The 13,907-nt window shown below is 38.2% G+C and overlaps 1 protein-coding gene and 1 long non-coding RNA gene across 4 annotated transcripts in view; one reads left to right on the top strand and one right to left on the bottom strand.

Moving 5' to 3' along the window:
• Positions 1-12,236, top strand: part of LOC126926982 (A disintegrin and metalloproteinase with thrombospondin motifs 3-like) — a 102,746-nt gene extending 90,510 nt beyond the window's left edge. Inside the window, exons 5-6 of one of the 3 annotated variants that reach the window (XR_007715048.1) lie at positions 10,369-11,096; positions 11,612-12,236. Coding sequence is in view for 2 of the 3 variants with exons in the window: in XM_050743288.1 (XP_050599245.1) it covers positions 11,612-11,642 (31 nt within the window). In the remaining variant the exon portion in view is untranslated. Of the gene's footprint in view, positions 1-5,676; positions 5,751-10,368; positions 11,097-11,611 lie in introns of those variants that run through there. The other 2 variants (XM_050743288.1, XM_050743289.1) reach the window with 2 other exon arrangements.
• Positions 1-13,907, bottom strand: part of LOC126927020 (uncharacterized) — a 31,834-nt gene that overhangs the window by 11,558 nt on the left and 6,369 nt on the right. The window lies entirely within an intron of this gene.

Raw genomic sequence — 13,907 nt, 5'->3', positions numbered from 1 at the left:
TTGCTTGGGATTATTGTGTTGTTAATGGTGACCTGGGGGCAGGTTTGTTTTCGGAGCGTGAAGGTTACATGGGAGGATTTTTTTTCGTTTATTTTAAAACCCCATTTTTGGAACCACTTTTCCATGGAGTCGAGACTTCGCTGGAGAGTGGATGAGGCAATTGCCGGGTCTGCGTGAGTAGATAATAGTGCTGTGTCGTCGGCAAATGTTGCTATTGTTACCTCGTTTGATATGGGTAAGTCGGCAGTGTAGATGGAGAATAGTAGGGGTCCGAGGACACTACCTTGCGGTATGCCGGATTCTATTGGAAATGTTGCGGAAGTGGCGCCTAGACATTTAACTATGAATTGTCTGTTGGTAAGGTAGGATTTTAAGATGGAGTAGTATGGGTGGGGTAGGATTTTTTTAAGCTTGTAGAGTAGCCCTTCATGCCATACTTTATCGAATGCCTGTTGGATGTCTAGGAATACGGCTGAGCAGTATTTTTTCTTTTCAAGGGTTTGGCTGATCATGTGGGTTATGCGGTGGGTTTGCTCTACTGTTGAGTGTTGTTTTCGGAAGCCGAATTGGTGATCTGGGAGAGTTTTCAATTCTTCTAGGAGTGGAAGGAGACGATTCGTGAGCATCCTCTCGAATAGTTTAGACAGGGTAGGTAAGAGACTGATTGGGCGATAGGAGCTGGCTTCATATATTGGTTTACAGGGTTTGGGGATGAGGGTGATTAGTGAGATTTTCCACGCCTTAGGAAAGTGTTCAAGGCGGAGGATGGCGTTAAAGATTGATGCGATGAGTGCGATCCCTTTTATGGGGAGTTCCTTGATTGCTTTATTTCCTATTAGGTCGTGACCTGCTGCTTTCTTGGGGTTTAGGCGACTGATTGCTTCTATGATCTCTGCAGAAATGAAGGGTTGAATAGGAGGGGACATTTGGAAGGGAGTGTGCAGGTATTCGGTGACGTCCGCTGCAGCTATGGAGGAATGGGGTTGGAATACTTCAGTAAAGTGTTTGGCAAATAGGTTGGCTTTTTCTATAGGGCTACGCGCCCATCCATCCTGCGGGCGGCGGATTGGAGGTATTATTTGTGGGGGGCGCGTGAGTTTCCTGGAGGCTTTCCATAGTGAGTAGTTTGAGTCGGCTGTGGGGGACAGGCTGGCGAGATATTTGTGAAAACGGTCATTATTGTAGTTCTTTATGGTTTTGGATAGTTTTCTAGTTGCGTTGTTTAGTTTGCGTTTGTCCTCCGGTGTTCTATGGGTCTGCCATATCCTTCTTAGTCTACGTTTTTCTGCTATTTTTTTTAATATGTACTGGGGGTATTCGTGATTGCTGATGGACGTTATTGCCGGTGTGGAGAAGCGGATAGCGTTTATTATGCTCGTGTTTAGGTATTCCGTGGCTGCTTCGATTTCTTCATTGGTTTTTAGTGAGGTTGAGGCTGAAGTTGTGCGGGTAAAGACTACTCTAAGGAGCTGCCAGTTGGTGTGTTGGTTATGAATGGAGCCATTAGGTGTATTCTCGATGATAGTTGAACTGACTGTTACTATCACGGGGGAATGATCAGAGGAGAGATCAGCCGAGGAATTGATTTGGACGTGTCTTGACGAGATATTTTTAGTTATGAAGAAATCAAGGAGATCGGGTATTTTGTTTGTGTCGGTGGGCCAGTGTGTGGGTTCGTATGTGGTAAGGTAGTTGAGGTTGTTGGTTGTTATGCTGTTGAGGAGGTTTTTGCCTCTTACTGTAACCAGTCTGCTACCCCATTGGGTGTGTTTAGCGTTGTAGTCTCCTCCGGCTATGTATCTGTTGCCCAGGGTGTCCAGGAAGTGGTCAAAGTCTTCTTTGGCGATGGAGTGTCTGGGAGGGCAGTATACAGCTGAAGTGGTGATTGTACCATGACAGTCTTCTATTGCTACGTTTGTTGCTTGGAGGTAGTCTTTCTGGAATGGTTGAAGTTCGTAGTGCTTGATGTTTGATTTGATTATGATTCCGGTGCCGCCGTGGGCCTTTCCGCTGGGGTGTTGGGTGTGGTAGAAGTTGTAGACGTGTATTTTGAGGTAGTTTTTGTCGGTGAAGTGGGTTTCGTATATGAGCATCACATCGATTTGCTGTTGTTTCAAGAATAGTTCTTGTTCAGATTTGTGCTGAGCTAGACCGTTGGCGTTCCACAAAGCTATTCGCATTGGTTTTATTTTGCTTCTGTGCGTATGAATTTGTCCATGAAGAGTGTGAGTAGTGACAGCAAGTTGTTAATTTGCTCAGTTTGCTTCTCGATAAGTTTTTCGAGTCTGGCAAAGTTGTCTGTGCTTTGTGGGGTGGGAATTCTATTTTCTGTGTGTACACTGTGTGTTTTCGAGTTGTTTACGTTTCCTTGCGTTGCCTGCGCATAGGATACTGTTGGTGTGGTGAGTTTTTGGGGTTTAGGTTCTTGTATGGTTATGTCCTTGGGTCTCAGTTTTGGATACTTTATATTATGTAGTGTTTTGTAGGCTGAGCATCCTTTGTAGTTCGCAGGATGCTCTCCTTGACAGTGGATACATTTGGCGGGGGTTTCCGGGGATTTAGTGCATTGGTCAGTGGGGTGATTACCTGCACATTTTACGCACCGGAAGTTATGATTGCAGTATTTCTGCGTGTGGCCGTACCTTTGACACCTTTTGCATTGTATTATTTCTTTCTTTACAAGAGGTGGCTCGAACTTAACTATGGAGTTCATCAGCCGATTGATGTTGTAGATTTCTTTGTTGTTTGTTTTTTGTTTTAAGTCTATAAAAAATAAGGATAGTGGGTTTTTTGTGATTCTATGCCTAATGTTGCTGATGTTAGTTACTTCGTGGCCGTGATTTAACAGTTCGCACTTTAGTTCGTCTAGATCGGCTGAGTGGTGGATGTTGCGTAGCACCACTCGAAATGGTCTTTCTTGTTTGAGCTGGTATGTGTGGAATTTAGCGTTTAACGTTTTTAATAGCTTGGTTAACTTTCTATAGGCGTCTGGGTGGGTCGGCAGTATTTTCACGTGGTTGTTGTTAATCTTTAACTTGTAGTCCTCTTTGCTGATGTCTTTTTCGATAGTCTTAATCATTGACTGTATGTCGATTACGTCGTTAATGAATATCGGTGGGGGAGGGGGAATTCTTTGAGTATGGAGATTGTATTTTCGAGCTATCGCGGGGAGACGTAATCGCGAGGAAACACGTCAACGGGAGTCGTAAATTCCCGTTACGATCCTAATGATCGACGCCGCGAGTAGATCGATCCCCTGATTTCCGTTAAGATAATAGGGGTGGTTGAATTAATATAACTCCGTGATTGGTAGGGTTATGATTATATTTTTCTCCAACAGCTTCGTTTAATCACACACAATAGTAACGTCGTTGAGTCTGAAGATTGCCTGGATCTTGCTCAGATTCTGACTGCCAATCTGAGAGAGGAAGGCTCGTGGGTCGTAGTAGATGTGGCGATTGATCAGATCCAACCTTGACTGAATCGAATCAACAGGATCAACCGAAAGACTGAATGAAGAGACGTCGACTGCTTGACTCCGACTGTTTGACTTGGGTGGCTTGCACTGACGACTGACTCGAACGATTTCCGTTATGAATGTGAGGACACAGATCCCCGTTACCATTAGCTAAGACGTTAACGGTTGAAGTTGGGATATGGAAGTATCCTAACGGCATGACTCGTGGGAAAACCCAGATGTTTCTAATCTCTAAATGCCTGATTTTCCCTGTCATATAATTAACAATTTTTCCCGTCATAACTACCAGCTTACTCCGTAATATTTAAGAACGTTCAATAAACCTAAGGACCTTTTAAGTACCCGCTATAAACCGAAAATGCTTGCAGGATTCAAGGTTTCTGCAAGCTAATGAGAATCGGTTTATGGTGGGCCTTAGTTTTATTGAGGGTTCTCTAATGACGTTTGGGTCTGGACGGTCAGACATTAAAGTACGTCGCGCGGACCTTTTCACGCGACGTAACAGAGATTATTTACCTTTTCGGTTGTAATCATGGAGTCTTCCGTGGACTCCAGTATTGAAAATCTATTGTAGGTGGTCACCTGGCTGGCTGATGGTTTAGTTTGACTCTCGTTTACATTTGTCTTGGTTGGTTCGAGCTTTCGTTTTTTCGTGTGATGGTCGTTTACGAGGATAGATGTGTTGCCCTCTTGCCACGGGGGAGGAAAAATGGCGGTGTTATAATTTAGCTCCGGGGAGCCTGTTGGGAATGATAGAGCCATCATCGAGCTAGTTAGTTCAGTGTGAAAGAACTAGTCGAGAGGCTGTTAACCCCTGGCTAGGTTAGTTGGATTCGCTTTCGACAGATGGGCGTCACGTGGAGTTTTGTGAACTTCACAGGGCACTGGACACACGTCTGCACGTCTCGGCACTCAGCAGCAACTGGATGGTCACGTGCTGCTTTGTGAACATTGCCGGGCACTGGACACACGTCTGCACGCCTCGGCACTCACGAACGAACTGGATAATGTATGTGATAATGTATTTTTAGTGTATCCTGTTAGCTTAACAAAACATAACGTTGTTCAACGTTTGCATAATATATTTAAAGAAAAAGATTGATCGTACTTTCTGATCTGAAAAAATAGCTCTGTTTATACATTATACATTATACATGGGAATTAACATTATGTATGGGAATTAACTAGTGTCTATATAGTTTCACACTGACAAAATAGTTTCGAGTTACTTAAAAATAGTTGCTTGATTCAAGCAACTGTACGCGTTAACAAAATAATTCCAACTTACTTGAAAATAGTTGCCTGATTCAAGCAACTGTACGCGTTAACAAAATAGCTTCGAGTTATTTGAAAATACTTGCTTCACTCAACTGCACACATTAATAAAATAGTTTCAAGTTACTTGAAAATAGTTGCTTGATTGAGGTAACTTGACCAATCTGAATCATCATAAAAACTTGGAAGGATATTTCAGGCAAAATTACAGGTTCACATTGGCAAAATGATTTTAACTTACTTGAAAATAGTTGCTTGATTCAGGTAACTTGAGCAATCTGAAACATCATAAAAACTTGGAAGGATATTTCAAGCAAAATTACAGGTTCACATTGGCAAAATGATTCTAACTTACTTGAAAATAGTTGCTTGATTCAAGCAACTGTACACGTTAACAAAATAGTTTCAAGTAACTTGAAAATAGTTGCTTGATTCAGGTAACTTGACCAATCTGAATCATCATAAAAACTTGGAAGGATATTTCAAGCAAAATTACAGATTCACATTGGTAAAATAATAGGTTCACATTGACAAAATGGTTTCGAATTGCTTGAATTCAAATCGTTTGACGAAGCAACATGACTAATCTGAATAGTTTAATTGTCATCTTTATCCAAGACTCGCATAGTCAATCGAGCCATTCGGAAATCACATTGACCAACTCCAAAATTGAAAAGTAGAGAAAAGTAATTACAAGTATCGCAAGTGGTGAGACAATATGCGATAAAAATGAAAAGATGAGCGTGGCGTTAAGCTCTAAGGAACTAGAGGTTTTGTGAGAATCAATCGTGTACTTGGACGATGAAATTGCGAAATTATGAGATTGTCCAAAGATGAAGTTGGTCAATTTGACTTTCGCCAAGCTCGATCGTCACTACGACAGTTCTCGCGTATCGAAACTATCTTGATGTTTGTGTCGACAGGTGAGACGAATGAGCGATCGTGGCGGAGAAGGATCAGGACATTCGGTCGTTACGATGGAATCAGTGTTACCGACTTTATTTGGCCGTCGCGAATCAGTCGCCTGTTTTCCTTTTGGAGGCGTGACGAGAATATTGCCAAATCGTCGAGACCCAGCGTCCAGAATGTCCGCACCACTGAGCGGTAGAGGAAATACGCACTATCTTCGGTTGGACATTATGGACGACATCCCATACCTAAGAGCGAGGGAGGTAAGGATCTTTCGTTTATTCTTTTTCACTTTCTACCGTAATAGATCAGCCACAGATAGTCCATTTCGACGAATAGTTTCTTTCGATCGACGTGGAAACCGTCGAAAAGAAAGATTTAGGATATTGTAGCCGTTCGCCGATAAGGAGCGCCATTTACGCCGAAGGAGATCCGTTCTCTTAGAACGTTCATAGAGTCGCCTGTCTACCGTATTGGGTCTGCCTCCCTGCTATTCCTTTGTCTATATGCTGTCGATGGCTTCAGCGCTTGAGAAAGCTAAAAAGACCAGATGTGGAGTTTTCCTAGAAGTGGTGAACACTTCAACAAAAATAAACGAAAGATCCTTACCTCCCTCGCTCTTAGGTATGCGATGTCGTCCATAATGTCCAACCGAAGATAGTGCGTATTTCCTCTACCGCTCAGTGGTGCGGACATTCTGGACGCTGGGTCTCGACGATTTGGCAATATTCTCGTCACGCCTCCAAAAGGAAAACAGGCGACTGATTCGCGACGGCCAAATAAAGTCGGTAACACTGATTCCATCGTAACGACCGAATGTCCTGATCCTTCTCCGCCACGATCGCTCATTCGTCTCACCTGTCGACACAAACATCAAGATAGTTTCGATACGCGAGAACTGTCGTAGTGACGATCGAGCCTGGCGAAAGTCAAATTGACCAACTTCATCTTTGGACAATCTCATAATTTCGCAATTTCATCGTCCAAGTACACGATTGATTCTCACAAAACCTCTAGTTCCTTAGAGCTTAACGCCACGCTCATCTTTTCATTTTTATCGCATATTGTCTCACCACTTGCGATACTTGTAATTACTTTTCTCTACTTTTCAATTTTGGAGTTGGTCAATGTGATTTCCGAATGGCTCGATTGACTATGCGAGTCTTGGATAAAGATGACAATTGAACTATTCAGATTAGTCATGTTGCTTCGTCAAACGATTTGAATTCAAGCAATTCGAAACCATTTTGTCAATGTGAACCTATTATTTTACCAATGTGAATCTGTAATTTTGCTTGAAATATCCTTCCAAGTTTTTATGATGATTCAGATTGGTCAAGTTACCTGAATCAAGCAACTATTTTCAAGTTACTTGAAACTATTTTGTTAACGTGTACAGTTGCTTGAATCAAGCAACTATTTTCAAGTAAGTTAGAATCATTTTGCCAATGTGAACCTGTAATTTTGCTTGAAATATCCTTCCAAGTTTTTATGATGTTTCAGATTGCTCAAGTTACCTGAATCAAGCAACTATTTTCAAGTAAGTTAAAATCATTTTGCCAATGTGAACCTGTAATTTTGCCTGAAATATCCTTCCAAGTTTTTATGATGATTCAGATTGGTCAAGTTACCTCAATCAAGCAACTATTTTCAAGTAACTTGAAACTATTTTATTAATGTGTGCAGTTGAGTGAAGCAAGTATTTTCAAATAACTTGAAGCTATTTTGTTAACGCGTACAGTTGCTTGAATCAAGCAACTATTTTCAAGTAAGTTGGAACTATTTTGTTAACGCGTACAGTTTTTTTTTAATTTATTTATTAAAATTCACAATTCGTCCAATTTGGACATTTGGTGGAATTTTTTAACGGTTAAATTAGCATGTTTGTGGCTACCCCCAGCGGGGTACCATCCTCGTGTTTGTTAGATTATGTCCTTTATAAGGTCTGCTGGGTGCTTCCTTTTTAGCCTTCTGTCCATGTTTATGGTATTGTATGTTTCCGCAGCTAGCCGGTTTGGGTGTGTTGCTATTCTTGATTTGTATTTCTCGGAGTATCTGCTAATGTCTTCCTTGACCGTTGGCATTCCCAGGTCCCTCCGTATATCTTCGTTTCTGACGTACCAAGGTCCGTTTACTATTGTTCTGAGGATTTTAGCCTGTATTACCTCTATTTTGTTTATATGGCTCATTGCTGCTGTCCCCCATAATGGTATTCCGTACGTCCAGATTGGTTTTATGATCGTTTTATATATTTTTAATTTATTTTCTATGTTTAGTTTGGATTTTCGGCTTGTTAGCCAATGCATTTGTCTCCTTGTTTTCTGTATTTTTTCTACTATTGATTTGATGTGTAGTTTCCATGTGAGTTGTGTATCTAAGTGGAGTCCTAGGTATTTGACATGCTTTGTTTGCGTTATATGCGTGCCGTTTAATAGGATGTTTGGTGGTATCTTTTTTCGTAGCGTGAATGTAATATGGTTGCATTTATTGGGCTTCGCTTTTATTTGTTTTTCTTGTAGCCAATTTTCTATTTTTATGATATGTTCTTGTAGTATTTTGACTGCCGTTTCTGGGTTAGTATGCCTGACTAGTATAGCTGTGTCGTCCGCGAATGTCAATACTGTGCTGTTGGTAGTTGTTGGTATGTTCGCCGTATATAATGTGTATAGTATTGGGCCTAGGACGCTTCCTTGTGGTACCCCGGCCTTGATGTCTTTAACTTGAGAATGTGTGTCCTTGATTTTTATTACGAAGGTTCTGCTGCTTAGGTAGGATTTTATTAATTGGTGTATTTGCTCCGGGAATTGTTTCCTAATTGTTTGTAGTAGACTTTCATGGTTAATTTTATCGAATGCTTTCCCTATGTCTATAAAGAGGGCTGTGCAGTATTCCTTGTTTTCTAGTGCTACTATTATTTCGTTTATAAGCCTGTACATTTGCTCTATCGTGGAGTGTTTGTTTCCGAAACCAAAGTTCCCAGTTGTGTCCTCCAGCTTTCAGTAGATTTGTTTGGTACCTCCTTTTTGCTGTTTTTCCTAGGTACTTTCTCAAACCTTTGACTTTTTCCTCATCGCTTTTTATTTTGTATTTTTTGCATTCCTCTTCATACTCTGATATCCAGTTTGTAGCTTTCTCAGTTCCTTCAAATCAGAGATTTTTTTTAAAAATATTAAAGGACGCCAACGTATATTCGTCTCACAAGAGTTTGGCGAGCATATCATAAAGACGGTGCATGATTTCTTTGGCCATGTTGGAAGGAATCACATATTGAAAAAAATCCGACCCTTTTATTATTTCAAAAATATGGACCGAATTGTCGACAAGTTCTGCAAACAATGCGAAACTTGCATTAGGAATAAAAGCAGAACGAGAAGACCGATCGGGCTTATGTGGAGACTAGGACCAGCGAGGAAACCGTTTGAAATAATGTCATTCGATACGGTCCGAGGTTTTTCCAACAACAACTCACCAAAGAAGTATATCCATATACTCATAAATCACTTTTCAAGGGCTGTTTTTATGTCCACATCGAAAACACAACGCGCGGAAGATATCATAAAACTTATAAACTCGACAGGAGAAACTGACTCCATAAAAATTATCCTTGCAGACCGATACCCAGCGATGACATCCAAGGAAATTCAAGAGTACGCGAGAGAGAAAAACATTAAATTAATTTTCACCTCGACAGACTGTCCATCCTCCAATGGACTAAACGAGAGGGTAAATCAAACATTAGTAAACAGAATCAGATGCAAGATCAATTCGAAAAAAAAAAGAAACTGGACAAAGATCGCAGAAAAAAGCGTAGAAGAATACAATCACACCAGACACAGTGTAATGGGATTTGCCCCAAATCACTTACTGTATGGGAAAATGATCGAAATCATCCCTAAGGGAATGACAGAGAAGAAGATAAACTTAAAAAGAGACAGAGAAGAAGCATTTAAAAACTCAGCAAGAAATTTCGAAATCAACAAACAAAAATATGACAAAAAAAGACGAGAACACGAGTTTAAAATTGGTGATACGGTCTTCACCCACAACGGAAACAGAATGAATAGAAGTAAGCTGGAAGAAATTAGGAAAGGACCTTTCAAAATTTTGAGAAAGATTTCAAACTCTATATATGAAGTGGATAACGGTAACCGGAGATCTGAAGGGAATTTCTTCAAACTGGCCCGGAAAAACGACCGAACAGAAAGGAAGTCGATCGAAGAGCTTCCGTTCCAACAGCTTCGACGTGTCGACATTGCACGGAGCTAAAAGTAAGCTTAGCGGATCCTCGAAAGCCGCTATTTCGACCTTTATGGCACCGTCGAATTGGTTCACGAAGAGACACCAATCGATGTCGAAGAAGCCGGAAGATTTAGTAACGGCCAGTTTAAGTCTCAAGTTCGATAAATCGAAGGTAGTGAAGGCGGTGAAGGAAACGTTGGGTAAAAAGTCCCCTAATAGCGAGGTCAAACACAAAGTCGTATGGGACAACACTAGTGGAACCAAAGTGGACGCTCAGGTAAGTTGTATTTCTCATTACGATATCGTTTCTTGTTTAAGAGCCATCGTAGGTGAAAGGGGGAATGAAAAAGAAAATCGTAAATCGTAAAATCTCTTCCAGAGAATGCACTTTATCGTAAAAATTAATAAAGTCAACAACAACGTGAAATTAAATAATTGTTGTTTGATATTCTGTATTATCGATATAGGTGAAACGTGGAGAAGATAATTTGCAATCATTGCGGACAATATCGCAGTGACATTATTATCAATCGGTAATATTAAAGATAAAATTCATATGGGATGAAAACAGAGCGTCAAAAGTGGTTATTTTTCGATCTTCTTGCGAAGGGAAAATTCCTGCAAAATGTTTAAGAACGGCTCTCAACAAGGAATGAAAAATGTTATTACAGTTCCATTTTCGTGTTCGTTTTTTTTTCTACATGATCCATGTGAAATAATTCTTCAGATGCTCTGCTGGTAAATGAATCGACGTTTGTAATAGATGAAATATGAAGTACAGCGAGATCGTTGTTGGCTATTGTTCTACACCGATATCGACAAAATAATTCTTCGACAACTCTATTGATAAATCAATTGTAGTTTGAAATCAGACGAATCTGAAGTACCATCAGTTTGTTGCTACGAGAACAATAGCCACCAACGATCTCGCAGTAATTCGGATTCGTTCGATTTTAAACTTCAATTGTTTTATCGACAGAATCTCTGAATAATTATTTTGCTGGTAAATTCTGCTGGTATATCGATTAGAGTTTGGAATCGAGCAAATACGAAGTACAAGATGGCTATTGTTCTCACGTAGCAACAGTCTGATAGTATTTCAGATTCGCTTGATTTCAAACTTAGTTCCCTTGGTTTAATTACTGATTTATCAGCTGGATCAAAATTTAAAGAAAATGAAGATCAAGTGTAGCGCGTAAGTTTGACCTCTGCTTAATTTTTTCATCTCTACACTCATCTTTTTCAACTTCCATGTCACATTTCGTATAAATGCTAATAATTCTTTGTTTTTTTTTTTGATAAATTCTCTTAAACGTCGCACAAGAATTTTTCGTTCGCGAGGAGGTGCAAAAATGGCCACTTTTTGACTTAGGTCAAAATTTGCAAATTTGGGGTTAGCCCCAACTTAACCACACTTTTAATCCAACATGAATTTTATTTTAATATTACTGACCTCTCATGGTGGATCTGCGATACTGTACTTAATGATTGTAAACTATCTTATCGAGACTTCTCATCTATATTAATAATATAGGAATGTTAAATATTATTTTGAATATTAGGAATATTAAATAACAGTTAAATACTTTTAACTGTTTATAATAATTTACTATTACGTATTTTAACGCGAAATCTCGTTTCATAAAAATTTTCATTCAAATACGTAAATACATAATATTCATAAATTTATAAGAACAATTTTGTCCGTAGGTATTTGGTAGCGCAATTGAGAAGATGTTAACGGCGCAAAAGGGAAACGATACGGGGGCTTCCGGGTCGAGCGGAAAGCCCTCGGTATCTCCGAACAAATCAATGTCAGGCAAAGTGACAAATTGGTTTTCAAATATCAAGAATCAAAATCGGAATCAGACGGAATCCAGCGAACCGTCTCTCTGTTCTTCCCTAAAGGACCTATTCAAGAAGTAATGGGGAAGAACAAATGCTAATAAATGTTAAGTGTCTCTAGTTTAATTAACACTTCTTTATCTTTATCTTTATTAACACTTATTTATTTAAGAATTTATTCAGAGATTAACACGACCTAATAGATGACTGACAATCTGGTGTAATTCAAATTAACGAGCTATACTTTCCTTGTACTTTCTTATTGCTATACCTCTACAATATTCTTTTATCGTATCTGTCGATTTTAATCTCACACAAATATATAATAAATGTGTATACAGTAGTTGACGAAAATATTAGATAGAAGATTTTTGCGAATATATATTATGTGTGTTAGTGTTTTTCTTCACTTCACTTCAATGTAACGAGACGTGTCTATCATGATTACACCGGTAAAAATTGAGACTAATTTGGAAATATATATATGGAAGCTAGAAGATGCTTATTGCAGACGTACACATAGCAAAAAACTAATGTACAATGTAAAGAGTATTTTTAAACATGTGATTGATTAGGGGTAAAAATGCTCCTACTAAAAATATTGTGACTTATTTATACAATACATAATTAACTGTCCAAATACCGATGGTAATCAATAAGCATCTTATAATTCCTATTTACATTTGTTTCAAAAGTTTCTTTCGTTTCATAAGGAAATAATAGATGCACGACACTTTTTGTTTTATATTATTCTATCGATTTATGTATGATCTATTTTGTAGTAATAGAACAAAACGAAAGAAACTTTTGAGACAGCCTAATGCATCTTGAAATTCATGAAAAGCTTCAACAAAATATTCATGGAAAGTTTCTGTAAGCGTCCGAGTACTTTCGTGAGCCGTTATATGTATAATAATTCGTTACAATGTTAGTGATAGCTTGGAAAGTGAACTATTTTTATTATACATCTTTTTACTTTCCATATTACGCTCATAGATACTTTAAAACGCCGCGATACTAACTCTTATCTATCATGTTTACGAATGCCTATAATTTGTGAAACCGCTTCTGATTTTACGGAAATTTTGCAGTTGCTTGATGAATGAAACAGATTTGTTAAGAGAATCACATGTTATAGATACCTGAACTGTGATTTATTTAATATATCTTTTCTGATTTGTTATCCTGCAACATTTCCATGTTTTACGAAGCTTTAAATTAAATTTCACAAGTTTATTTTCCTTAAGCTAAAGACGATGCTGGTGAAATATTTATTTCTGAAGTAAAAAGTAAAAATATAGCTTACATATTGCTTGTATTTAATCATGTATTACGATTAATCCTGTTGCGATACTCGTATATTTCAGTTAGGCTCTGGTTTTAGTAAACAAGAAAGATTTATAATATCTTAAGAAGATGTTTAGCATGAAATCATGCTAATAAGAAGTTTTTCATGTTTTTCTTCAGGCTTAAAATATTTTTCAATGTTGTGAAAAAATTGGGTTGAAAATGAATAAAAGGGTGCAACAGGGTATTTAAACAAACTAATATCTCTTATATGAATAAGTCGAGTGATATGCTGTAAATTATTTTCACAAAAAGACACCCATTTTTATTATTGTTTTCTAAACAAAATTCAATATGATTTGTTATACCTGTAATAGGAAGTTTCTTTAACTAACATTTAGTTATCGATCCTATTTTTATTGAAGTTTAACAATACTGTTCAATGTTAATAATTATTAATTTACAAGTGAAGGGTAATTCCAACGAAGAAAGATATCATTTGCAAACAAATAGTTTCAGATAAAATCAGCATTGGTACTGTAAATTTAAGATATTATAAATCTAATATGTATTGTATCGCAAAGCGGGATTCATGATGAAAAATTAAATATAAAAGTCCATGAAATTTTGCAAATTTAAGCATCTCAGTTGATACAGCTTTAATAAATGTGAACAAAAGTTTAGTCTATCTCTATATTTAAATAACGCATGATATTTAATTCTACAGTATAATTAAACAAAGATTCGAAGCTGAAAATTTCGAAATATAATTGAACAATATATCGTACAATAAATGTTATATGATGTTCTGTAAAGGAGAATTGCATTTTTATGAAGAGGATCAAAGATAAAGGAGATTTTTGTTGAACGATAC

Source organism: Bombus affinis, unplaced genomic scaffold (assembly GCF_024516045.1).
Source record: "Bombus affinis isolate iyBomAffi1 unplaced genomic scaffold, iyBomAffi1.2 ctg00000068.1, whole genome shotgun sequence".
Lineage (NCBI taxonomy): Eukaryota > Metazoa > Arthropoda > Insecta > Hymenoptera > Apidae > Bombus > Bombus affinis.
This window is presented reverse-complemented; position numbering and strand designations above follow the sequence as displayed.